The following is a 26,582-nucleotide window of genomic DNA, read 5'->3' as shown; positions in this document are numbered from 1 at the left end:
CATTTGTGAAACAGGCACAATTTAAAAAAAAAAAAAAAATTAGCAAATGTCACCGTGTCGCTGAAAAGTTTTAATCAGGGCTGTCAAGTAGCAGGTTTTGTTTTTTTTTTTCTGTCGGCAAATACAAAAAGCCCTTTCAAGCCGAATCATTTTCTCAGACCTCGCCAGCAATGGAAGAATGTAAATTGAAGCTTGCTAGCCGAGGAGGCCAGAGAATGGAGAATCAATGCTGGTTTTGCTCCCTCTTTTGCAGGTAAATCGCTTTGCCAGTTGTGCTCTGTCCCCCCCCCACCCAATCCATCCATCCATCCCACGCAGCAGCCATGAAGTTTCGTCTCCTCACGGCCTCTGCACTGCTCCTTGCGATCTCCCGATGCTGGGCTGTCAGCTTTCCAGAAGATGATGATCCTATTAACGTGGTCGACTACCATTGTAAGTGAGCAGCAAAGCCGAACGTGTTGTGAGATTGCCTGTTTCTTTGCTTCCTCCTCGCCGGAGGATGACAATTCTTCCTTCTGCGAGCTGCCAAGTTTCAGGTGGACTTTAATGGACTCTCTCTACCTACTGCAGCCAAAAAGGCGGCGGGGAAGTGCGAGTTTTTATTTATATTTTTTTAAAAGTTCATTGGCTCTTGCTGGCCATCTTTTATTCATTGATATTCAAGACATTGCACGAAGAATTTAGTTTAAGCCCTTTCTGCTCCCGGTATATACAGCTAATCAATGTCGCTTATTGATTCCTTCAGTTCCATCATCCTGACTGATGGCATAACTTATTCTTACTTGCAGATTCCAAGCAATATCCAGTGTTTAGAGGACGCCCTTCAGGCAACGAATCCCAACACAAGCTGGACTTTCAACTGATGTTGAAAATTCGAGACACACTTTATATAGCTGGCAGGTAATTTTCCTGCAGTCCACTGATTAAATTAAAATTCCCTGTTCCTCCCTTCCCACTCCTCCACCCTCCATCTGCTGCCTGGTTTTGCATTTGTCTTAAAATAATCCACTAGATAATTTCAGGAAAGGAAAAGAGGGACTCAGGACGTGGAGACAAGACAGGGAGAGGGTGATTTATGGGGTAGAAGGAAAGCTCTGATCGTGATCCATGCAGTTCCAGATTCTGTTTTTCGCCAAGGACTTGATTCTGGACAGATTGTTTGTATCGATAGAAGAGCTTGTGCAGAATGAATCTCACAAAACGTTTGGCAGTTGGAGACTAGGCTAGACTTCTGCTGACCTACAGTATGGATTGTTTTTGTGATTTGGGAAAAACCAGCCACCATTAATTCAGTTGAGCTAAGCCAGAAAACATGGCTTATCCAGGGCTCTCACCCATGGTGACTTTTGTTCTGCTTCTGATTTTGGGATGGAACATAAACTCGGTTGCCTGGTTCAGCTCCCAACAGGCTGAGATGCAACTTTGCTGTCTGAGAGTTGCATCTCCTGAAAGCGGAGATTATATAAAGATAACATATAAAGACAGAAGGAAGCAAAAGCAGATTAAAATGATCTTCCAGAAGGAAACTGGAGCCTACGTTCTGATTGACAATGACCTGCTGGGGGTTCACAGGGGTTCGGGAGAACCCCTAGCTAAGATTCTGTGCAGTTCGGAAAACCCGCAAATCCCACTCCTGGCTGGCCCCACCCACCCCGCCCTTTCTAGGAGTCCCCATGCAGCCCATTTTGGATGCAGGTAAGTGCAGGGCATGCACGGAGGCTCAGGGAGGACAAAAAATGGGCCTACTGGAAGTTCGGGAAGGACAGAAACAGGCCCGTTTCTGGCCTCCAGAGGGCCTCCAGAGACTGGGGAGGCCGTTTTCGCCCTCCCGGTGGCTCAAGGAAAGCCTCCAGAGCCTAGGGAGGGCAAAAATGCCCTCTCCCCCAGTGCAGGAGGCTGACTAAGCCACACCCACTATGGCCACACCCACCCAGCAACCGGGCAGAGAACCCCTTGCTAAAACTTTTGAAGCCCACCCATGCTCAAAGGCCAAAAAGAGGCATCACAGCCCTAGGATGACTTTTGCTATCAGAGGAAGGAACAATCTTGTCCTTCCTCAAAGCAAGACATTATAGGTACAGTTACTCCCATCATAACATAAATTGAACAGGCCAATTACTCTTTACACCTTCCTTATTTCTTCTGACCCCGCGTCTGATTGTTGATGGTTTTGCAATAGGCCACAATATCAAAGTCAAGCTCAACCAAGTCTCCCCAACTTGGCTCGTTTCAAACTTTGATCTGGGGGAAATGAGCAAGTCCTAATTAAGGACAGATGTCTGCTTCTTTTAATAATGATATGGAGGGACCGTGTGAGTTCAAACGGATCTTGATCCTTGACGTCAAGGTATGGTTTTCAAAACGGGGCTGGGGAAAAGTAAAATCCTACACTTAGGTAAGAAAAACCAAAAGTACACATATAAACTGGGGAAACCAGGCTTAATAGCAGTGACTGTGAGAGGGATTTGGAATCTTAGAGGACAACCAATTAAATAGGAGCCAGCGATGCAGCAGCAGCCAAAAAAAGCCAATGCAATCCTAAATTGCATTAACAGAGGGATTCAATCAAGATCAGGTACTAATACTGCTCTATAAAGCTCTAGTAAGACCACACCTAGAGTACTGCATCCAGTTTTGGTCACCACTCTATAAAAAAAGATGTTGAGACTCTAGAAAAAGCACAGAGGAGAGCAACCAGGATGATTAGGGGACTGGAGACTAAAACATATGAAGAACAGTTGAAGGAACTGGGCATGGCTAATCTAGTGAAGAGAAGGACCAGGGGAGACAGGATAGCAGTCTTCCAATATTTGAGGGGCTGCCACAGAGAGGAGGGGGTCGAGCTATTTTCCAAAGCACCTGAAGGCCAGACAAGGAATAATGGATGGAAACCGATCAAGGAGAGATTCAACCTAGAAATGAGGAGGAACTTTCTGACAGTGAGAACAATCAACCCATGGAACAGAAGTTGCCTCCGGAAGTTGTGGGAGCTTCATCACTGGAGACTTTCAAGAAAAGATTGGGCTGCCATTTGTCAGAAATGGTGTAAGGACTCCTGCTTGAGCAGAGGGTTGGACTAGATGACCTACAAGGTCCCTCCCAACTCTGTTAATCTGTTATCTGAATGGGATATTCTATTTTTTACTCTGTTAAAGGTATTTCTTTCTTAGGTTTTTAACAAGGTTTTAATGCTGGAAGCCACCCAGAGTCATTTGCTATGACATGGGCGGCAAATAAATTAAATAAAATCAATCAATCCATTGGATTTCTGATATGTTTCTTTTTTTTTTCCTTCCAGGGACCAAGTTTATACAGTAAATTTGAATGACATTCCAAAAGGGGAAGTTGTTCCAAGCAAGGTTAGAAAATGTTTGTAAACACCTTTTGTGTTTTGTTTGTTTGTTTGTTTGTTTGCTTGTTTTTTAAAAAAACAAGCATTCTTGGTCAATGACAAAATTGTCTTATTCTTTCTTTTATCTGAACAGAAGTTAACATGGCGGTCAAAGCAACAGGACCGGGAGAATTGTGCTATGAAAGGAAAACACAAAGTAGGTTTGTCTTTTAAGCAAAATACTTTTAACCCACCCGAAATCTTTTAGAACAGAGGTCTTCAAACTTGGCCGCTTTAAGACTTGTGGACTTCAACTCCCAGAATTCTCCAGCCAGCTGGCTGGAGAATTCTGGGAGTTGAAGTCCACAAGTCTTAAAGCGGCTAAGTTTGGGGACCCCTGTTTTAGAAGGTCATGGTGGATGCCGTTTTAAGAACTGCTGATTAATTAATTTATCTCTTTAATCACGGCAAAAATCTGACTTTGGGGTAGGTGGGAGAGAGGGGCACGTGGAATATTGCCCGGCCCTTTTCAGACTCATTTTTCACAGCAAAATTGAAAAGTCCAAATTAATATTCTTAAGAAATGAGTTGTACTTCATCAGGCTGATAGAAAGAGAACTTTCATTGACACTGAAATTGTAAGTGCTTTGTTAGGCCCAGATTGTTTTTTCCCCCCCCTCCTCCTTATTTCCAGCTCACTGAGCACATGTTCAAAAATAATATTTGCTAGTGAATAAGCGATGTGAGCCATTCTCTCTTCTTCTTTTTTTAATTTAATTTTTTTTTAGGATGAATGCCATAATTTTATTAAAGTCTTCGTCCCCAGGAACGATGAGATGGTTTTCGTCTGTGGAACAAATGCTTTTAATCCTATGTGCCGTTATTATCGGGTAAGGACCAATGCCCAGACCGGTCAGATTGTCCCCTGCCAAAATTCAAAGAGTATCTTTGATGCACTTGAAAGATTCCTTATCAATCTTACCATTGTCTTTCTCAACCTATTTTGCCCCCGGAGAGATGGGAGCATATGTGTTCATCATTCTTTCCATGGCCAACTCCTTCATTCTCACGACAATCCTGCCAGTGAGCAAAAGAAATGGGACCCAACTCACAACTCACCATCTACTGAGTTTCATAGCTAACCGCTAATTGGAGATTAGAAATTAAATCTCCCTAGTCCTTGTCCAGTTTTCTAACCACACTGTAATAAAATTTTGATTTAACAGAGCATTCTGTTGAATTCAAAACATAGTTGTTCATATCTGCCCTTCTGCATACGCATTAGAATATGTATTGGACCTCTGATGATTTGAAGGGCTTGGTATTTTGGTCCCCACCTGGTCCATCCATAAGTGGTCATCACAGCTTGCAGATTCTTTCAAATGAACTTAAGTGCCAGCAGCCAATGCAGTCCAAAGGTGTTCATTCATATGATGGTTGAAAAGGTTATTGCAATGAACCACACATTTTAATACAGTAAGCCTTTCCTAGTAATTCTAATTAATTAATGTTGTTGAACCTGAAGGAAGCATCTATCCATCATGGACGGTAGTCTTGTGGATGCAAAAACCGATCCCCTGTGTGGTTCCTTGAGCAATACGTCTTCAGCATTGTAGGAGAGATGAGATCAGATTTAAGAGGGCCAACAAAACTGCATGCTAGCCTTTTCAGTTTGGTTCCCTTCAGATGTGTTGGATTTTGACCATGCTGGTTAGAAGCTATGGAAGTTGAAGTCCCACATATCTAGAAGGTACCACTCTGAGCAGTGGTGGGATTCAAGTAATTTAACAACCGGTTCTCTGCCCTAATGATTTCTTCCAACAACCAGTTTGCCAAACTGCTCAGAAAGTTAACAACCGGTTCTCCCAAAGTGGTGCGAACTGGCTGAATCCCACCACTGACTCTGAGCAAGGTTGGTGTATGAATACCTGATTTTGTTGACCTATTGCATGGACTGGGGGAAGCTGAAATAGCCTAACGCCCGAAATGTATGTTTCTTCTTCAGCTGAGTACCTTGGAGTATGACGGAGACGAAATTAGTGGTTTAGCCAGATGCCCATTTGATGCCAAGCAAACCAACGTTGCCCTCTTTGCTGGTGAGAACCTTTTCTTCTAATGGACCATATTGATAGATGATACAAAAAGGGGAAACAAACAGCCCTATGACATCACTGCGTCTTCTTTTTAAAAAAAATGCTAATATACCTTTTGTGGAATTAGAAGCTCTTTTGTAAGCCAGTTCTTGATTCATTCACTCTTGCTTCGCTTGAGACTCAAATTCTAAGAGCTGCTAACCAGAGTAAAATCCAAAAGACCCATAGTTCAGATTTATTCAAAAGACCTGACCAGACTTTCTTAATTAACTTCAGCCATCTGAATGAAGTGGGGAGGGGGAAAAAATACATTTCCCTGCTTTTGTTGTGAAACCCTTGGAAGCTAGCACTCAGATGATCTCCTGTAAATCACCCGTAGATTTTGATGGGACCCTGCTCTGTGCTCTTTTTATTAACTGTGTTATGTGAAACGCGGTTCTGCGGTAATAATAAAGCTTTCGCATTTCCTAGAACCGTTGCTCAGTCCTACCAGGCGTTTTCTTCCCAGCGCTCTGATGAGCCTTCCAACTCTAAATTAAAAAGTATGAATAAATATATAACGTGATTGAGATAATGGCGGCGTGGGAGGTGGGGGAGAAAACGCCAGGTAGAAATTATATAAATAGCTGTTGACAGAGAAGATGACAAGAACGCTGCGGTAATAGAAGAAGGCGACATCCCTATTGCAACCGAATGCTCTTTGTGTGTTCCTTTTCTAGATGGCAAACTCTATTCTGCCACCGTTGCGGATTTCTTGGCAAGCGACGCCGTTATTTACCGGAGCATGGGAGATGGGTCGGCCTTGCGAACAATAAAATATGATTCCAAGTGGATAAAAGGTACTTCTGTTGAAAGTTGAATCGCTACCTGCAATTTTCCTCTTTTCCCCCCATAGCCTTCCCCCCCACCCCAAATTAAAAGAGTTGAAATACATGTTTCCAGAGCGTGATGATTTTTTCACCCAATATTTGAATTTTAGTCCATTGCTCGCAGACATCCTAAATTGGAAGCATGCTTTTTTGGATTAATAAAATGGGAAGGTACGTTTGCTCTTTTTTCCCCCCCACCCTGAAAAGTCTGGATTCTGCCCCCACCCCTTGTGGGCCACTTAGCAATCAACAGCTCTCAGACAGCCTGCCAAGAATAGCTATTGTAATCTCCTCTCTCTGTGTTACCCTCCGACCAGCAGGCAGAGATGTTGGCATTTCAGGTGGTTTCTTTGCTGAAACGAAGGCATTCAACAGCTGGAGTTTCATTTCTTCATTTCCATGTTTGAATTGTGCTCCGAATGGATTTATGCTTCGGTTTTAATTTGTATTCCGTGACTTTAAATTAAAACAAAAAAACTGTGCTTTGGAGTTTTGCTTCTAGATTCTAGGGAATTGTAAATCTCTAATACTGTCATAGCCTTTGCATACTTTTTATAGGGAGATATTGATTTTTTTTTTTAAAGTTATCTCTTTCCACCGCTCCGATCATTTTCTTTTGCAAGATTTTTGGAGGTTAAAAATACAGTAAGTTGTGGAGAGGCATATTGTTTCATTATTAGCCAACTTGGAAAACATTTGGCAAAAAAACAAAAAATAAGAGATGGATTAAGTAAATAAGAATATTGATTTCTGGGCCGACTCTTAAGTGCTCATCCTTTTCTAGTTTTGGAGATCTTCAACTTCAGAAACTCCCATTCCCAAAGAATCGCAGTTTACAGTGATGTTTTTCAATCTTGGCAACGTGAAGATGTGTGGACTTCAACTCCCAGAATTCCCCAGCCGGTATGCTGGGGAACAATCCAAATGCAGTACAATCCAATTGCTGACATGCTGGTTGGGGAATTCTGGGAACTGAAGTCCACACATCTTGAAGTTGCCATGGTTGGAAAAAAACCACTGGTTTGGAGAGTTGGCCCCAGGGGTGAAATCCAGCAGGTTCTGACAGGTTCTGGAGAACTGGTAGCGGAAATTTTGAGTAGTTCGGAGAACCAGCAAATAACACCTTTGGCTGGCCCCAGAGTGGGGAGGGAATGGGGATTTTGCAATATCCTTCCTCTGGAGTGGAGAGGGAATGGGGATTTTGTAGTATCCTTCCTCTGGAGTGAGATGGGAATGGAGATTTTGCAGTATGCTTCCCCTGGAGTGGGGTGGGAATGGGGATTTTGCAGTATCCTTCCCCTGGAGTGGGGTGGGAATGGGGATTTTGCAGTATCCTTCCCCTGCCACGCCCACCAAGCCACGCCCACAGAACCGGTAGTCAAAAAAATTTGGGTTTCACCACTGGCCCTACCATGGAATTGACTTCAAACACTTCTGTAGGTGGCCAACTTGGGAAAATCTGCTGCAAATTATGGCCAGTCTTCGCTATATTTAGTGGAAACAAGCCAGGTTTATAATGATCCGAGCTGGCTGGCTTTGGGTAACTGGGTTCAGATATCATTAGCATTTGGGCAATTAGCAATCGTGACATTATCCAGCCATCTCTGTGGCAATATAACACAATCAGCTTTTTATTCCCAAAGCTATGGCTTGGTGGTGCCATAAACCACTGGTGCAGAAATGCTCAATGCTCAGCTGTAGTTTTCCAAACACTCACAACTTCCAAACTTCTCTCGGGAGATGAGAAGAGTTGCACAGTTCAGTGGAAGTTAGTCCCGTAATGACTAACTGTTTTTATTTACTCAGAGAAAATGGAGCCAGTCAGTACAAATAAGAATTTTAGATGCTGTAGAGTTGTCTTCCCTCGCTAAATCTGAGAGTTCCCACGTGGAGATCCTAGTTATGGAAACATCTATAAGCAGTCGTGAAATGTAAAATTTGCTACTACCGGTTCTGTGGGCGTGGTTTGATGGGGGGGTAATGTCACTGCGTGGGCGTAGCCAACTTTTATTTTTTTAACTTTTAAATCTTTTTACTTTTAAAACTTTGGCCGAAGATGTTGTAAAAAAAAATGCTTTTAAAAGCCTCTGAGTATCCCAGCTGAGTTGCCTGATCGTCAGAGGCTTTTTTTTTCTTTTAAAAGCCTCTGACGATCCCAGCTGAGCCACGCAATCATCAGAGGCTTTTTTAATATATACTTTTAAAAGCATTTTTTCGGCCGAAGAGATTGTAGAAAAAATGCTTTTAAATTTTTTTTTTAAAAAAGCCTCTGATGATCGCACGGCTCAGCTGGGCATGGGGGGGGGAGCGCAGGGATTTTTGCTACCGGTTCTCCAAACCACCCGCCACCATCGCTACCGGATCGCCCAATCCGGTCCGAACCGGGAGCATTTCACCCCTGTCTATAGGACATCCTGATTTGTGACTCAGCATTTTAGAAACTCTTGATTACAGGTAATCCTTACAGGGCTGGTATTCACTTACTTTCCCTACCGGTTCGCAAATGTGAGCGCGCATGCACCCAGCCTTCCGTGCATGTGTTTTGCTGGCGGTCACACCTTCCGCGCATGTACCTAAATAGGATGGCATAAAGCCAGGGCAAATGGGTGGGGGCTTGCCCACCCGCGATTTCCGCTACTGGTTCAGGTGAACCGATCCAAACTGGCTGAATATCATCTCTGCTTACAACCATTTGTTTAGTGACTGTTCGAAGTTACAAGTGACAAAAAAAGTGACTTACGACCGTTTTTCCACACTTACAACCGTTGCAGCATCCCCGTAGTCACTTGATCAAAATTCAGAGGCTTGGCAACTGGCATGGACTTATGACTGTTGCAGTGTCCCAGGGATCATGTGATCCCCTTTTATGACCTACTGATAAGCATAGTTGATGCGGGAGCCAGATTCGTTTAAGAACTGTGTCACTGACTTAACAACTGCAGTGATTCGCTTAGCAATGGTGGCAAGAAAGTTCGTAAAACGGGGCAAAAGTCACTTAACTGCCTTGCTTAACAACAGAAATGTTGGGCTCAATTTTGGTCGTAAATCGAGGACTACCTGCAATTGAAGTATCTAATCCATTATGGTAGATTAGCAAATTTCCCCGGGAGTAATTTCTTTTATTTCCCCCGCCCCCCCTCCCACCCCCTGCCTTTTAAAAAATGTTAATTGTAGATTAAATGTCTTCAAAATTATACATTGCATTAAAACCCATCAGAGCTAGAACCAAAAAAAATAATAATTTATTTTAAAATGTCAACAGCCACAATTCCTATATACAGTTATCTGGAAGCTGCTGTATATTCAGTAGGAATAAATCTTTTAATCAAACCTGTACAGGATCATTCTATTAGTCTTGTATAATGCGGAAAACATAGTAAATCAACTGAATGCGCATTTTTCTCCACAAGAGCAATATTTTATTTTATTTTTTAGCGTCCCTGACGCTAAGCATTTTTCTTGCCAGCCTCAATGTCTTGGTGCGCTGACATGAAAGATCCACCAGCTGCAATATTTATGTCCAAGCTTTTCTGCTCCAAACTTTCAACATAGTACAATCCAAAGTAGGAAACCTACTTTTTCTTTTCAGTTTGGCCCAAGAATAAAGCCATTCTCCTCCTCCAACCAATCAACTCAGCAAATGAATGAAGTCGTAGTAAACAAAGACCACGGAGCTGTAGCCCAATTCCTGGTGGGGGGGCTTTTTACAGTCCATTAGCTGGCATTAAGAGTCTTACAGTTTCACTGGAGCTTGGCTTCATCCATAGTAGGTGTCATGGCCCGCCAGTTGCCAGGGGAGCTGGCGGCAGACTCGGATGATGAAGAGTTTGGGGAAGAACTTGGGCCAGTTCTGGAGCCTGGGAAAGGCTCTGATGGATGCTCAGCATCAGACACAGAGATAGAGCCAGGGCCGTCTGACATTTCCCAGCCACTGGAGAGGCAGCTGCCTTTGGAGGCTGAGATGAGTGAGGAGGAAGAAGAACAGCTGGGCCCTGTTCCAGATGCACGTATGCACAGAGTAGTTAGGAGAGGTGAACAACGGAGGACAAGGAGTCGACTCGGAAAGCACAGCAAACATGGATGCTGAATGGCCCCTCCCTGGCTGGGGAATAAATAGAAGGAAAGGGGAGTAGTTGTCGTAGGAGACAACCGTTCGTATTTCTGAAGATTTTGGCTCATTGTGTTTCGTGCCACAAAGACTGCTTGCCAGAATTTAATTTGCAGCCTTTCGGCTGGGAGCTCACGGCCTTGCAATTATCCACAAGGAACTGATGCGGTCTGTTACTGCGGTTAACTCTTTGAAGGACTATTGCCTGGACTTTTCAGTGGGTGAATGCCATTAATTCACAAGAGGTAAATAAAGAGGAGTTTTTTGTGACAAGGAGTCCATTTCTTGCTTCTGCTAAGGCTGGGTCAGAACAGATAGGACAGTGTTTCTCAACCTTGGAAGCTTGAAGATGGGTGGACCTCAACTCCCAGAAACCCCCAGCCAGCTGGCTGGGGGTTTCTGGGAGTTGAAGTCCACCCATCTTCAAGCTTCCAAGGTTGAGAAACACTGCGATAGGATGTCCTAAAGTGCTTTGATTAGCCACAGCGAAGCTCTTGACATCCACTTCTTTTGAAGCATCAACACAACTGTGTTTGTGCTATCAGAAAGGCTCTAACAAATAGGAAGACTCCTACTGAAACTAAGTGAAGGCTTGGTCAGTTCACATAAGAGTTGATGGGCCTCTGGGGAAGCCACCAGACAAATATGAAGCCGAAAGCTTGTTTTCCAGCAACCAATACAGAATGATTTGGTTCTGAAGGATAGCCATAATCATCAGGACTAGCAGATGCTGATAATCTTCTCCTCCAGAAATTATTTTTAATTCACTTTTGAGACCTTCTAAATTGGGGGCCTATCATCAGGAGCCTACTTCCAAATGAAGAAATATCTCATAACTACTTGAACATTTCTATGGTTTGCCCGAGGAGATATGAAGAATTGCAAATCCTACGCTTTTCTGTGTGCCAATTAGGCAATGGCAGACATTTAATCCCCAAATATATGACTTGCATTGCCCAAATTCTTGGTTACAGTCCCTTTCGTTTCCCATAAAAATTGCTTTTGGGTACCAAATTTGCAGGGAAAGTCCTTTTACTGAACCGAGCAAAACAGCAGCAGCAGTAGATTAGATAAACCAATAATTGGATTCTCGGTTCCTGATTCCATTAGTCCCGATGAGCTAAATATAGGCTATTCGTCACCTGACAGCAGATGACCAAGGTTCATCTAAGGACTTTTTCCAACCATTTCCAGAAATGATGGAGATTGAATCTAGGCATGTAACTTTCTCCATCCGCTCTGTAGTGCCAGGCCTACAAGGTACCCCAAATCAAGAATTAACTCCATTAGGAAAACTGTATCTACACTTTATTGAGGCTGTAGTAACAAGAACCTTGCAAGCCAGTGTATGCTTTACCTTCTGCTTTAACCATATTTTCCGGGTTTTAGAGAGGGAGTGTTGTTGTTGAAGGAAGGAGATTATATTATAAGTTAGCCTATTTAAAGGCTTATAAGGCAGTTCTGTCTCTTTCCCATCTCTTAAAAACAATGAATAATTTAAAGTAGAAAAAAGAAGCAAAAAAAGATGAAGAAACACAAGCAAACAAAATTAACAAGCATCCTCACATTACGTAAATGAAATAAAATTCTCATTTTAAAGTTGGTGATGTTAAAACCAATTACCGTACTTTTCGGAGTATAAGACGCACTTACCCCACCCACCCCCCAAAAGAGGGCAGAAATGTTGGTGCATCTTATACACTGAATACACCCATTTTTTGCCTCCCAAAAACCCGCCCCATGCATCCCATTTTCGCCAAAACCAGGTCTGTTTTTCGCAAAAACGGGACTTGCAGAGGGTTTGGGAGACCTGCAGAATACTCCTGGGGGCTGGGGAGGGCAAAAACTATTTTTTTTTCTTGTTTTCCTCTTCGAAATCTTGGTGCGTTCTATACTCTGGTGTGGCCTATAGTCCGAAAAATACGGTATGTTTAGAGTTTTCCCCAGGGAGAGGGAGGGAGGGAGGGAGGGAGGGAGGGAGGGAGGGAGGGAGGAAGGAAGGAAGGAAGGAAGGAAGGAAGGAAGGAAGGAAGGAAGGAAGGAAGGAAGGAAGGAAGGAAGGAAGGAAGGAAGAAACCCACCCAGCAGAGAAGATACCGAAAAAACATTACCATCCTTTCTAAGACCAGTAGTAGATTTAATCAGAATAATTTGACATGTTTTTTTTTAACTGTCCGTGAGCAAAATGTTTTGACTGCTCTCCTTTCCCTTGTGCCTTTCAGAGCCCCATTTCCTTCACGCCATCGAATATGGGAACTATGTTTATTTCTTCTTCCGAGAGATTGCTGTGGAACATAACAATTTAGGCAAGGTAAGAATAAACGCAGCCGCTTATTACGACGAGTGGCAGAGAGTCTCAAGAGTTGATTTCTTGAGGGTGAAAACAAGAGGCTTACAAAGGCGTGGACTGTCTTCTATTTGTTTTATTTGTTTCTACAAGGGTGGTATTTTCATACTTTGGCTTGCTGAAGAAGGCTGTGGAATGTCCCTCTTTCTTTTTCCCTTTTTCTCTTTTGGTTGTGCTGTTTTGTTCTCAAAACCAAGACCTCACGTTCAGTTATATTTTATTATGGTTGAAAATCTAAGTAGGAGCCCCCACAGTCACGGGTGGTAACCTTTCTCCTTTTCATTTTGTCTCCCTCAAAAGTCACATTTGTTGCAGGGGTGGGCTTCAAAAATTTTAGCTGCTACTGCTTTGTTTTGTAGTTTGGAAAAATTAGTCCTCCTCCAGAGAAGTAGCTTGGTCTAAGATAGGGGTCAGCAACCTGCGGCTCTGGAGCCGCATGTGGCTCTTTCATCCCTCTGCTGCGGCTCCCTGTCGCCAGTTGGCTCCACAATTGGCAGCGCTTTCGGATAGGACAGGTAGAGAAAAAAGGATGCTGCGCTAGAAGGAGACTCTATGGTGGGGGAACCGGACTTCCAGAGTTGAACAGGGGGCTTCCGGCTAGGACCTTTATGGCTCTTTGAGTGTTTAAGGTTGCCGACCCCTGGCCTAGGACATCCTTTGGGCTGACTGCATTCCCATTCGTTAGGAGACTTCAACGAAGTACATGACCCTTGCCTTCATTGTTGTCTCGGACGTCGTCCATTTTTATGACAGCCCTCGTCTTCAGAGCTCAGGGCAGCGTGAACAAACCTTCCTTCTTCGTCTCATCACAGCCTTATCTATTTATTTTTATATTGTTATAATCTCATCAGAGCAGACTCCGGGCAGTTAACTTCGCGAGGCATAAAAACCATCATAAAATGTGGCAATCAAGACTAAGTACAAAACCTCATAAAATAATCATAACAGTCTAACCGACCAAAATCAAAACAGATCCTGTCCGTTATTTCCCCTAAATCCCTCCCAAATAGTTCCATCTTAACTAAGTTTTTTTTTTCAATTACCAGCCAGAATATAATGTGGAAAACAATCAAGGTAAGTTGCATGGCTGAGCGGAGCCCGAGATGTAAATCTCCTTGCTCTGAGGCCATTATTCTTGCTACTTTGCTAAATGACCTGTTCCTTTATTGCCTCTTCCCGCCTTTTTCCTTCTCCGCACGTCGCTCTTGGGGTCTCACCTGGCTTGTCTGCCATGTGTCTGTATGAGTGGACACGTCAAACCTTAAAAGGTGTGTGATATTCACACAAAACTGGAAATGCAGAGAGAACCCACAGGAGGTAGAAATAATTAACAAAATATTGACAAGATATAACCATTGGTATAGTGCCTAAACTTTACTTTTCTCTTCAGAAACTGGGGAATCGACTGGGAATGTATTTGAGAATGCAAGGATGTTTTGTCTAAATGCTACCAGGTTGCTAATCAAGCCTTGCTTCCTTTATTTTGATTTATTTATTTGTGTGTTTGTTTATCCATCTCAACCACTGACGCTGGACTTTATTTCTGTGGATTTAGAGTAGGGCAGAGTTGCATAAGTGAAGCTTGAAAGCGTGTGTGTCTCGAGGGCATGCATGTGTGTGTCTCTCTCTCACTCACACACACACCAAAAAAAATCTTCGTTGTGGCCCTTAGAGCCTCTCCAAAAATTGTTGGCAATTTTGTAATCTTGGCTATGTCAGGAGGGGTAAATACAATGAATTGGAATTAAAACAAATATCACATTTATCTCCGGCCATATCAACTTGTTGGAATGCAGATGGAATTCCACTCGAAGCCAAGGACACTGTGATACCCTTTGGCATAAACACTCTAAAATCAATCTCATCAACAAAGTGATAGATAGAAAGGGTGGCTGAATTACTCCTGACCCAATCCAAATCAAATCCCAAAGGTGCTTTTTCGAATCTCTCCAAGGCTGAAGGTTGACTCAGCCTTCCATCCTTTCTAAGGTAGGTGAAATGAAGACCCAGTTTGTGGGGGCAATAAGCTGACTTTGTATAAAAAAAAATATACAAAAGTATGAAGGCTATTGCTTAACGCACTGTAAGCCGCCCTGAGTCTCCGGAGAAGGGTGGCATATAAATCAAATTAAAAAAAAAAAAAAGGCAACTGGACTTCCTTGGGGTGGTTTTTTTTTCCTTCCTTTGAAGACATTTGGCTTCTCATCCAAGAAGCTTCTTCAGTTCTCCATAGACAAATCCAAATCAGGATTAATTAATTAATTGGCTTAATTAATGTTCTCGCTAGATCTTATATTTGAGGCTGATTTTAACCATGTTATTGTAATGTAGATACTGATCAGGGGTGAAATCCAGCAGGTACTGACAGGTTCTGGAAAACCGGTAGCGGAAATTTTGAGCAGTTTGGAGAACCTGCAAATACCACCTCTGGCTGGCCCTAGAGTGGGGTGGGAATGGAGATTTTGCAATATCCTTCCCCCAGGAGTGGGGAGGGAATGGGGATTTTGCAGTATCCTTCCCCTGCCACGCCCACCAAGCCACACCACGCCCACCAAGCCACACCCACAGAAACGGTAGTAAAAAAAAATTTGGATTTCACCACTGGTACTGATGAGTCAATACAAAATGCTTGCATGTTCGTCTTTTTGGCTGTATTGTTTAAATCCAATACAACCCACTCCGATCTGACTTGGTTCAAAAATAGGATTTTTGTGGGATGAGATGCATTTCGTGTGGGTTTTTTTCCCCCAAACCAGTCTCAAATTAAAACACGTTTCTTTTCAGGTGTAGAAGCCTTCGAGTTATCTGACCCAACAATCCAATATGACGGCCTGATTCAAGTCAGAGAATCAGTTCAGTGGAGAGATTCCATGAAATCCTCTTTGAACCGACTCTCCGAATCAAGAGCTTCGCCTACCTCTTAATCTATCTGTCCATCGACTGGCCTGTCTCAACCGAGGCTTTTTGGGATCATTGTGGTTGTTTCTTGCTCTTCTCCTGCAGGCTGTGTATTCCCGCGTGGCTCGCATCTGCAAAAACGACATGGGAGGCTCCCAGAGAGTGCTGGAAAAACACTGGACGTCATTCCTGAAAGCACGTCTCAACTGCTCAGTGCCTGGGGATTCATTTTTCTACTTTGATGTGCTGCAGTCTATCACCGACATCATTGAAATCAGTGGCATCCCTACCGTGGTCGGTGTTTTCACCACACAGCTGAACAGGTGAGAGAGGAACGAACCCTACCTCATAAAGGGGAAGTCCTGCCACTCGCTGTTGGCACTAACCACACACAACCTAGCTTTTTTTCCCTGACAGCCTCTTTTGTGCCTCTTTGGCAGCATCCCTGGCTCAGCCGTTTGCGCTTTCAATATGGAAGACATTGAAAAAGCCTTCAAAGGGAGATTTAAAGAGCAGAAAACCCCCGACTCTGTTTGGACAGCTGTACCCGAAGACAAAGTACCGAGGCCGAGGTAAAATATTTGTATACCGTGGGCTGTGCAAAGCTTCACCCGCCTGATTTGATTCGAAGGTGTTTTGATTGCACAGAACTGCACACTTGGACGGTTATCTCAAAGCAGCTTATCTAGGCATCAACCCCCCACCTTTAGAGACCGAAATATGGTGCCTCCAGGGCTTTTGCATTGAGCAGATAACTTTGCTCGGCGGCTTGAAGTTCACCCGGAATCCTACAATGTCACAACTACCCCAACACTGGAAAAGTTTTGCCCAACAGTAGGAATTCACCCCATCTTTAACAGACTTTAACAGATTAACAGAGTTGGAAGCAGGGTGGATTTGATTTAAATCGAGTTGATTTAAATCACAATTTAAATCATGATTTAAATCACTAGTAAAATGGCTTGATTTAAATCAACTCGATTTAAATCATACTTTTTAAAGAGCAACTGTCATCTCTGCTACTCCTTTGACCCACTGTTGACTCACCGATAGTCCCAGTGTTGCAGAATATACAGCCTCATGCTACACAACTAAGCTCCATTTCATGCTGAATAAACTAAGTTATTTATGTATCTTAAATAGAAAACTATCTTACGATAGATTTTTACCCCAAAAGTTTTTTATTAAAATAAATTCGATAAAAATCAAAAAAATCCGATTTAAATCAAAAAAATCTGATTTTTTTGATTTTTTTTTTTAAAGTCATTGATTTTTATCCACCCTGGTTGGAAGGGACCTTGTAGGTCATCTAGTCCAACCCCCGTCCAACCAGGAGACCCTACACCATTTCTGACAAATGGCAGTCCAGTCTCTTCTTGAAAGCCTCCAGCGATGAAGCTCCCACAACTTCCGAAGGCAACTTCTATTCCATGGGTTGATTGCTCTCACTGTCAGAAAATTCCTCCTTATTTCTAGGTTGATTTCCATTGGACCCTGATTTTATGGTTGTTTTTTGCTATTTTTACTTTTTAAAAAACAAAACACTCAGGAAAAAATGTTGCTTTCTTTTCAGACCTGGTTGCTGTGCAAAACATGGCCCGGCAGAGGCTTACAAAACCTCCATTGATTTCCCAGATGAAACGCTTTCTTTCATCAAGTCCCATCCTTTGATGGATTCCGCTGTTCCGTCTGTCATTGAGGAGCCGTGGTTCACAAAGACGCGAGTCAGGTAAGAGGCATGGCTGGGAGCCCGGGCCAAGGAGCAACAGTTCTGAAACAGAATCCAACTCCCACCATAATGACAGAAGGCTTGGCGCCCTTCGGCACAGACTTGAGAGGAGGCAGACAGTTGGATGTTGCAGATTTGTTTGCTAGAAATAGCAATCGCACTTAGGCTTATATACCGCTTCACAGTGCTTTACATCCAGTGGAGGGTCGGCCCCGGTTCGGACCGGTTCTATAGAACCGGTAGTAAAACTGGCGGGAGGCTCCGCCCACTGACCCTTATGTCATCAGAAGCGATCTGCACATGTGCAGAAGCAAGGTGCATGCGCGGAAGCAAGGAACGCAAGTGGGCGAAGCGAGCGCACGCAAGCAATCCCATTGTGAACCGGTAGTAAGTAGAAACCACCTCTGTTTACAGCCCTCTCTAAGCAGTTTACATACTCAGCGTATTGCCCCCAACAATCTGGGTTCTCATTTTACCCACTTCGGAAGAATGGAAGGCTGAGTCAATCTTGAGCCTGGTGAGATTCGATCTGCAAAATTCCCACACTTTTGGCACGCGATGGCAAAAAGGTTAGCCATCACTGGTATAGTGGTTAAGGTGCTTGCCTGGAAACCAGGAGACTGTAAGTTCTAGTTCTGCCTTAGACATGAAAGCTGGCTGGGTGACTTTGGGCCAATTGGTCTCTCTCAGTTCAACCCACCTCACAAGGTTGTTGTTGTTGTTGTTGGGAAAATATTAGGAAAGAGGAGTATTAGTTATGTTCGCAGCCTTAGATTAATTATAACGTAATAAAGGCGGGATGAAAATCAAATAAGTAAATGAAAAAAATGTGTCCCATTTTCAAGCGTATCATAAGTTGGTGTGAAATCTTCTAAGCCAATTTGCAGCTCAGATTTAGTATATCTTAATGATATGTTCCATGTGGACCTACCTGAGTTTTAAAATGGGCACTGTTAGCTTTACAGCACCTCTCATTAAACAGGGATTGGTGGACATTAATCAGAGTACTGGATTCTCGGTTGTGTAATTCTCTCCAGGGAGAATCCAGGGAGCAGAAAGATCAACAACTTCCTCCTTTTCCAGTCTGGTATCACCTGCTCTCCTGTTCTAGTTGGTTTCAGTGCTACCATCATGTTTTATTATTATTATCATTCATTAAACATGAAACTCAGTCAACTGAACATTTAAAAATGTATCACAAATATCATTAACTGGTGCTGATGATTGATATGGGTTGCTGCCAGCATCCTAGGTATCAACCAGTATCTTCTTAAATATATACAATGTTCCGAGTAGTTTTTTGCAGTTCTGCTGGTGTGATTGCAGGAAGCTGCAATTTCTTGATGTGTTTTGTAAAATTCTAAGATGTGGAACCTAGTGCTCCAATGACAATGGGTATCGCTGTTTCATGTTTCATCCATAATTGCATAGTTTCGATGGCCAGGTCGCGATATTCCATGATTTTTTTTCTCTGCCATCTCCTGGTATAGCAACATCAAGGAATTACACGCTTTGGTTTTCGACAGCTGTGATATCTGACATGTGTTCCAAATGATGAGCCGTCTGTAATAATTTATTATTATTATTATATACTTTATTCATTAAACATGAAACTCAGTCAACTGGACATTTAAAAATGCATCACAAATACCATTGACTGGTGCTAATGGTTGATACGGGTTGCTGCCAGCATCCTAGGTAGCAACCAAGTATCTTCTTAAAATATATTGTTGTTGTTGTTGCTATAATGTGTCTTTATTGTTCATTGGAAAACGAATGAAAATTATAAATAAGTTTAAAAGCACCTACATACAAACCCAACTCCTCACCTTCCTCTTTCTCACCAGGATTGTACAACAGGGGAAGGCTGATTAATGCAGGTGCCATGAAGAATGGGATTTTATAGTTATTGAGCATGTTGGTTTTTCTTTCTTTCCCGCATACAAAATATGCTGTACCCGTGACGATCAACCTTTATTTGATTAATGTTTGTGGCTGCTGGTATCAAAATGCAGCCTGTTCACACACCATTGGCAGAAGCTGTGATGCTTCTCTTTCATAGCTATGGAAAACAAGCTTTTGGAGGGTGGCCTTCCTTAAAGAAAGTTGCATCTGCCCTCGATAGAATCTACTCCAGAGGTGGTATTCAGCCGGTTCCGCTGAACCGGCTGAATACTGAACTATCTTCCGCTACCGGTTTGGTCCACCCAAACCGGTAGCGGAAATCACAGGTGGTCCGCCCTGGCTCTATGACATTCTATTTAGGCATGTTTTTGAGGCCAGCCATACGCACAGAAGGCGCACACACCAGCAAAGCACATGGATGGGTGGAAGCCCGGGAGCATGTGTGAATGGGCACATTTGCGAACCGGTAGGGAAAGTTAGTGAATACCAGCCCGATCTACTCCTCATCATCATCATAAAGCTCTCTGTGAAAATCCCATCGTCCCTGCGAAGCAAAACAGGAGGTGAAGGTGGAGAGAGCAATTATAACTTATGCGATGTCTTGATCTCAACAGGTATCGGTTGACCGCAATAGCTGTGGATCATTCAGCTGGCCCGTATCAAAACTACACAGTCATCTTTGTGGGCTCTGAAGCTGGAATGGTACTTAAGATCCTGGCGAAGACCAAAGCTTTTTCACTGAACGACAGCATCTTACTGGAAGAGATTGATGCTTTCAATCATGCCAAGTAGGTCTTATTTTATGAGAACGGCTGCGAAAGATTTGACGGCTTCCATCTTGTTCGAATCCCTTTTGCTGTTAGCCACTTGATTGAAAAGAGCTTCCTTCCTTCCTTCCTTCCTCTCACTTCAGTGACATTTCACTCCCTCTGTCATCTCATCCTGTCTTAGTGAAGCCCGGTCTTTAAAGAAATGTGGGTTTGCATAATTTAAAAAAACAGTTGGGCCATGTTTGCGTTGAGGTGAGCACGTTTTGTTTTCATGTACGTATGCATGGACATGCCCCAGTATATTGCCGATACTCCAGAACTGTGCAAGTATATCAACATCCTCTTGTTATCCTCTGGTAAAAATAATCAGAGGAAAGGCTGATATAGAAAAGCCGATGAAGTCATTAATAATGATCAAGACGATAATTGCTAATGAAATTCTGGAGGTTTCACCAAGTCTTCTCTTTTTCATAACATAACAATAATTGGCCTTGTCTAGAAGTCTATCTAATGGAAATTGCTCTCTTGAAGAACGCATTTTAGTGGTTGTGGTTTTGTCAAAGGGTGGGGAGTTACTGGTTTGTCTTAGTTTGGTCTGTGCTTGTTTTGTCCCTTCAGCATCTCCTCTTCTACCACCCAGGCAACTTGAAGAAAAGAGTTGTAGAAGAGTTCATCCATCACTTTAATCCTGGAATTCTACTTGGTTTCTCTGACTATGTCAGACTTGCCCAACATATCATTGTCCTTTGGGCTAGAGCGGGGGTCAGCAACCCACGGCTCCGGAGCCACATGCAGCTCTTTCGTCCCCCTGCTGTGGCTCCCTATTGACTGAACCCACCACTGGCTGTCCTCACCCCTCGCCCTCCACATCCAGTCACTCCTCGCCTAGCCTAGGAAAGAGGAGAGACAGACAGACAGAGAGAGAGACAGAGAGACAGAGAGACAGAGAGACAGAGAGACAGAGACAGAGACAGAGACAGAGACAGAGACAGAGACAGAGACAGAGACAGAGACAGAGACAGAGACAGAGAAAGAGACACACACAGAAAGATATGTTTCCCACAGAAAACACTGGGAGCCACAAAATCTGGGTAGGCGTGACTGGGGGCTGTCATGTGACTGGGTGGGAATGAGTGACGTCAAGTTGGCCACACCCACTCAGGTTTTGTGGCTCCCGGTGTTTTCTTTTCTGTGGGAAATGGGTCCAAATGGCTCTTTGAGTGTTTAAGGTTGCAGACCCCTGGGCTAGAGGGTACAAAGTTGCAGAAGACTTCCATATGTCTTCTTTCGGCTAACTGTGTTCTGACCTAGGCTTCCCAAGAGCATGAAGCAGACTCCTTGTCCTGACAAAAACCCCTTTTTATTAAGTTACTGTGAATTCTTCTCATTCACATCCAGCAAAGTCTTTCAAGGGAGAATTTACAGTCACAAACCTTGTCTGGCTTGGAAAGCTGCCAGGCCGATATCGTCAATGCTTGGCAAAGAGTCTCGGAGAGTCACAAACCAATTAAGCGAACTAATTGTCTCCTGCAACCTCCACTCCCCTTTCGTCACTCCTCTTTTATTCCCTCTGAGAGGGGCCATTCATCATCCACCTGTGCCTTTACTCCTGAGTTGACCCTTGTTCCTTAGCTGTTCCCTTCTCCTGGTGGCTCTGCGCATGCGCACACTGGGAACAGGCTCCAGCTGTTCTTCTGCCCCACTAATGTCAAACTCCGAAGGCAGCTGACAACTGTCAGACGGCCCTGGCCCCATCTCTGCCTCCGACGCAGAGCCCTCATCAGAGCCTTCCCCAGACTTCAGGACTGGCCCATGTTCCTACCCAACCTCTTCACTGTCTGAATCAGCTGCCAGCTCCGTTGGCGGGCCACAACACTGTGGTCCTCAAAACCCATGTGGGAGAAGTGATTTTAACAAAGTAATTGAAAGACAAAGGAACCAAGATCTGTGTAGGCTTGAGATGATAAGCATCAACAACTGGATACCCAAAAAAGTGAAGATCTTAAAATTTCTGTGTCCCACAGATGTAATGGGGATGGTGAAGAGGACAAAAAAGTTGTCTCTCTGCAATTGGACAAAGAGCACCATGTGTTGTTCATTGCGTTCTCCAGCTGCATCATTAGAATTCCCCTCAGCCGTTGTGAGCGTCATGGATCATGTAAAAAGTAAGGCATCTCTACAACCTCATACTATTGGTTCTGCCAATCCTCCAAGACAATGGATGAGTAATATCTTACTTGGTGTTGCTGTAGGACTTGCATTGCTTCTCGGGACCCTTACTGTGGCTGGTTGGCCCACGGATCCTGCGGGAGAGTGAGAGCAAGCATGTTGTAAGTAGAGCAATTTTATTTTTGAGTTTTTACGTCGCCGCACAAAAGGTTATCAAAATGACACTAAACTCCCTGTTACAACTCTGTAATCCCCTAATTTGGGGTAGAGTCAGGGCAGTTAGATGGAGCTGAGAGTTTACTAGCCGGATGCCCTTCCTGACGCCTATGGGGAGTTCACAGCAGATACTTTTTCTTTGTGCCCTAGGAGAGAAACATCTGCTGCTACCTAGGATTGAACTCTCAGCCTTCCAAATGGAAGGCGAGTATTTTCACCACTAGGCCACCACACCACTCCCCATTATCAAATGACATTCTGCCCCATAAAATACTTTTTTTTTCTTTAATTTATATGCCCCCCTTCTCCGGAGACTCAGGGTGGCTTACAATGCATTAAGCAATAGCCTTCATACTTTTGTATATTTATACAAAGTCAGCTTATTGCCCCCACAATCTGAGTCCTCATTTCACCTACCTTTGAAAGGATGGAAGGCTGAGTCAACCTTGAGCCTGGTGAGATTTGAACTTGCAGTAATTGCAAGCAGCAGATGTTAATAACAGTGCTTTAGTCCACTGTACTACAGGCTCCTTTAAAAAGTTATCTTCAATCACACTGGATCATCTTTAATTAAGACCCAAGCGGTGGCACAGAAACCATCCTTGGCACAGATTTCTTTCCATGGGAACTGTGGCAGGCTCCATTCATGCCTGATTATACTCTCTTCTTCCCTAATTTAAGGCTATTCTTGTTGCTGTTTGTTCCTTTTTAAGACTCCAGGATGCTGTTCATTTTTTATGTAATGTTTATGTTTTTTTTAATTCAAGTTTTCATGAAAACAATGATTGCAACACAGGGTTAGATTACCGTATTTTTCGGGGTATAAGACGCACCGGAGTATAAGACGCACCTTAGTTTTTATGGAGGAAAATAAGAAAAAAGCTGATTGGCAGGTGGATCAGCCTCCTGGAATACCCCCAATCAGCTGTTCCCAGGTGTGAGCTCTGTGCCTTGCTTTTTTTTTGCTTTTTTTTCTGCCTCTGAAACTTCTGAAACTCTGTTTCAGAAAAAACTTTTTTTCTTGCCTCTGAAAGCCTCCGAAACAGAGCTTCAGAAAAAAAGCCTCTGAAGCTCTGTTTGGGGGCTTCTTTTCTGTAGGTCTGTTTGGGGGCTTTTTTTTCTGAAGCTTCTTTTCTGATGCTTTTTTCAGCCTCTGAAACCTCCATTTGAGAAGCTGGATGGGGCTACATTCGGAGTATAAGACACACCCAGATTTTCACCCTCTTTTTTGGGGGGGAAAGTGCGTCTTATACTCTAAAAAATACGGTAACTGCAGTTTGTATGTGAGCTGAAAATCAGGGTTTTTTTGGGAACAATTCCAACATTTAGGGGCTCCAATATCCAGTTACCCACAGTGAGGAGAGACCTTTTGGAAATTTAAATCTAGGAAATGTGAATAACAATCTGAATTCACATTTGCTTCAGAACAGACTTGTCATTTAAGACCGCTTGGTTGTCCAAAAAACCGGGCCTCCCTTCCTGCCCTTTCCCTGCCCTCCTCTCCATCATTTTCCCTCCCATAATTGTGGCACAGTAAATGATGATGGATGGGAGGAGGGCTTCTCTTCTCCAGACTGGAAGTTCTCCATGTCTTCCCGTGGTGGTTGAACAGAAAGATGTTTTGTGGTGCTGCTTTGTCAGGAAATATCTCATAGGTCAGACACTCTGTTCAATAGTTTAATTGTTGGTAATTTGGGTCATGGTTTAATGAGAAAATCCTTAGGGCAAGGGCGAGAAAATAGGAAGAGCAACTGTGAGCTAACACCAAAGGCCTGCTAAAGTTGGCCTGCATTCATTAGCTGTGAACTGTGTGTCAGTACGCATCTTAGGAAACATAGGAGGCAACCAGTCATCTTTGCATGGATCATAGTCAAGAAGATCACTCAACACAGTATGGATCTTGATCAGTGGTGGGTTCCTCCTGGTTCAGTCCGGTTCGGCCGAGCCGGTAGCGGTGACGATATGACGTCACCGAACCGGTTCTCTCCCCCCCCGGCCCTCCCATCCCCCCACCCACCCACGTTATTCTTACCTTTTATTTGGTCCCACCCCCAATCTATTGCTGCCTCCTGAGTCCCAGCTGATGACTAGAGGGGAAAAAATACTGTTTAAACTCTTGTCGCGGGGCTTCAAAGAGCCGTCCTGCAGCTGATCAGTGTTAAAAGCAAACAAATGAGTCGGGTCATAAGTGCGAGGACTGGTCGTAAGTGCGAGGACCTTCCAGAAATGACTCTGACCAGCTAGCCACGCCCACCTAGTCACATGACCTCCAAGCCACACCCACAAAATAAGCCACACCCAAAGAACCGGTAGTAAAAAAATTTAGAACCCACCCCTGATCTTGATCCAACAACTCTACCTACTAAACCATTAGATTATTGATATGTTAATAGAAATGAGGCCTCCTCTTCATTATTTATCTAACACATTCTTTCTTGAGTCCAGTGCCCACCCCAGGGATGGGTTCTACTTACCTTTACTACCGGTTCGCAACGGGACTGCGCTTGCAGTCCGAACCGGGGGCAACCCACCACTGATTCCCACCCCCATTCATAAACAATAAATAAATAAATAAATAAATAAATAAATAAATAAATAAATAAATAAGTACGTTCTCGACTTATGGCTGCAATTGAGCCCAAAATTTCTGTTGCTGAGACAGTTGTTAAGTGAATTTTGCATCATTTTACGACCTTTCTTGCCACCGTTTTTAAGTGAGTCATTTCAGTTGTTAAGTTAGTAACACTAACTAAGTAGCTTCCTTGTTGACTTGGCTTGGCAGAAGGTAACTAAAGGGCGACCCCATGACCCCATGATACAGCATGGGTAACCTTAACCCTAACCATCATATGTATGAGTGAGTTGCCAAGGGTCTTTGATCACATGACTATGAGGAGGCTACTATGGTCAGAACAGAACAGATTTTATTACAGTCATAGACCAGAGACCAGAACAAAGAAAAACACTCAATAAATATACAATTAAAAATTCTAGAATCAAATAATATATATATATATATATATATATAGCAGTGAGAGCTTGCTAGGTGTTAGAAAAGAAAAAAGCCCAGAACCGAGTAGATGAGATTCTACTGAGCTGGAGCTACAAAAAAACCTTGGCTACGTAGGGAAAACCTGGCTAGAAGAAAAACATATATATATATGAAAGGATTTTTCGAAATGACCATCAGAGCATTAGTATTTCCTATATTATTATTAACATGCTCTGATGCTAAGGAGTTCTACTCCCCCTCCCCACCTCAAAAGAAATCTGTTCCAAATGCAAAACACAAGCAGAGGAGAGGAGTTTCACTTTCAGTTTTACTTTCACAGCAGCAAGCAGCTTTACTACAGAACAGTTGAGCTAAGCCACACCCAGCCTCCTTCCTGTCTCCTCCTTGCTCACACAGCAAATACTGTTTGAGTTTCCAAACACCCCTCAACTCTCTCACACACTGACAGGATGCTAGGCAGATGAATACCAATGGATACTGCGGGCTGGGACATTCTACTCCCACTCCCACTCTGTCCCAACTGCCAGTTTCCTTATATTAACACACTCTGATGCTATGGAGTTACACCTTCTACATTACGTTTCAGGCTGCAAGTGTCAATTTATCAAGCCCGAGCACATAGTTTTGTAGCGAAGCATGGGCATCCAGCTAGTAACAGATAAAATCCATGATAAAATCTAGTCTGTCAATTATACATGGTTTGACTATACTAAAATCACGATCCATAAACTGTGTGGCTAGTACGGTCGTAAGTATGAAAAATGGTCACGAGTCACCTTTTTCAGGGCCTTTTCCCACTTCGAACGGCCAACTTTGTCAACTGAGAATTATCTGTATCGATCTGTCTAGACGCATACATACATATCGTGTTGCAGTTCTTGCCTTTGTTTCAATGATGATGATGATGATGATGATGATGATGATGATGATGATGATGCAGTCCTCTTTGGTTTCCCCAACTAATGCTGTTAATTGCAGGTTATCTTTGTTTGTTTCATACAACCACAGCATTGGAGGGTATGAGCAAGACGTGGAGTACGGCAACACTGCCCACCTGGGGGATTGCCACGGTAAGCTCCTCCACCTTGGATATCCGCTTGAGAATGCAGCATGGTTTGGTTTGTGAGCCACATG

At 43.4% G+C, this 26,582-nt stretch overlaps 1 protein-coding gene across 5 annotated transcripts in view; it reads left to right on the top strand.

Annotated features, from left to right (window-relative positions):
- SEMA6D (semaphorin 6D) overlaps positions 1 to 26,582 on the top strand; it is an 80,259-nt gene that overhangs the window by 40,902 nt on the left and 12,775 nt on the right. For 3 of the 5 annotated variants that reach the window (XM_070953858.1, XM_070953856.1, XM_070953860.1), the window contains exons 2-16: positions 254 to 432; positions 789 to 900; positions 3,299 to 3,359; positions 3,486 to 3,548; positions 4,120 to 4,221; positions 5,337 to 5,427; positions 6,144 to 6,263; positions 12,624 to 12,712; positions 15,752 to 15,969; positions 16,087 to 16,218; positions 17,220 to 17,375; positions 19,895 to 20,068; positions 22,075 to 22,215; positions 22,303 to 22,380; positions 26,427 to 26,518. In XM_070953858.1, coding sequence (XP_070809959.1) covers positions 324 to 432; positions 789 to 900; positions 3,299 to 3,359; positions 3,486 to 3,548; positions 4,120 to 4,221; positions 5,337 to 5,427; positions 6,144 to 6,263; positions 12,624 to 12,712; positions 15,752 to 15,969; positions 16,087 to 16,218; positions 17,220 to 17,375; positions 19,895 to 20,068; positions 22,075 to 22,215; positions 22,303 to 22,380; positions 26,427 to 26,518 — 1,738 coding nt within the window. In that variant the 5' untranslated portion in view covers positions 254 to 323. The remainder of the gene's footprint in view (positions 1 to 253; positions 433 to 788; positions 901 to 3,298; positions 3,360 to 3,485; positions 3,549 to 4,119; positions 4,222 to 5,336; positions 5,428 to 6,143; positions 6,264 to 12,623; positions 12,713 to 15,751; positions 15,970 to 16,086; positions 16,219 to 17,219; positions 17,376 to 19,894; positions 20,069 to 22,074; positions 22,216 to 22,302; positions 22,381 to 26,426; positions 26,519 to 26,582) is intronic. The other 2 variants (XM_070953859.1, XM_070953857.1) reach the window with 1 other exon arrangement.

The sequence above is a fragment of the Pituophis catenifer genome, unplaced genomic scaffold (assembly GCF_029215685.1).
Source record: "Pituophis catenifer annectens isolate HBS135680 unplaced genomic scaffold, rPitCat1.0.hap2 SCAF_14, whole genome shotgun sequence".
NCBI classification, from domain to species: domain Eukaryota; kingdom Metazoa; phylum Chordata; class Lepidosauria; order Squamata; family Colubridae; genus Pituophis; species Pituophis catenifer.
Note: the sequence above shows the minus strand (reverse complement) of the source record. Positions and strands in the feature narration are given on the sequence as shown.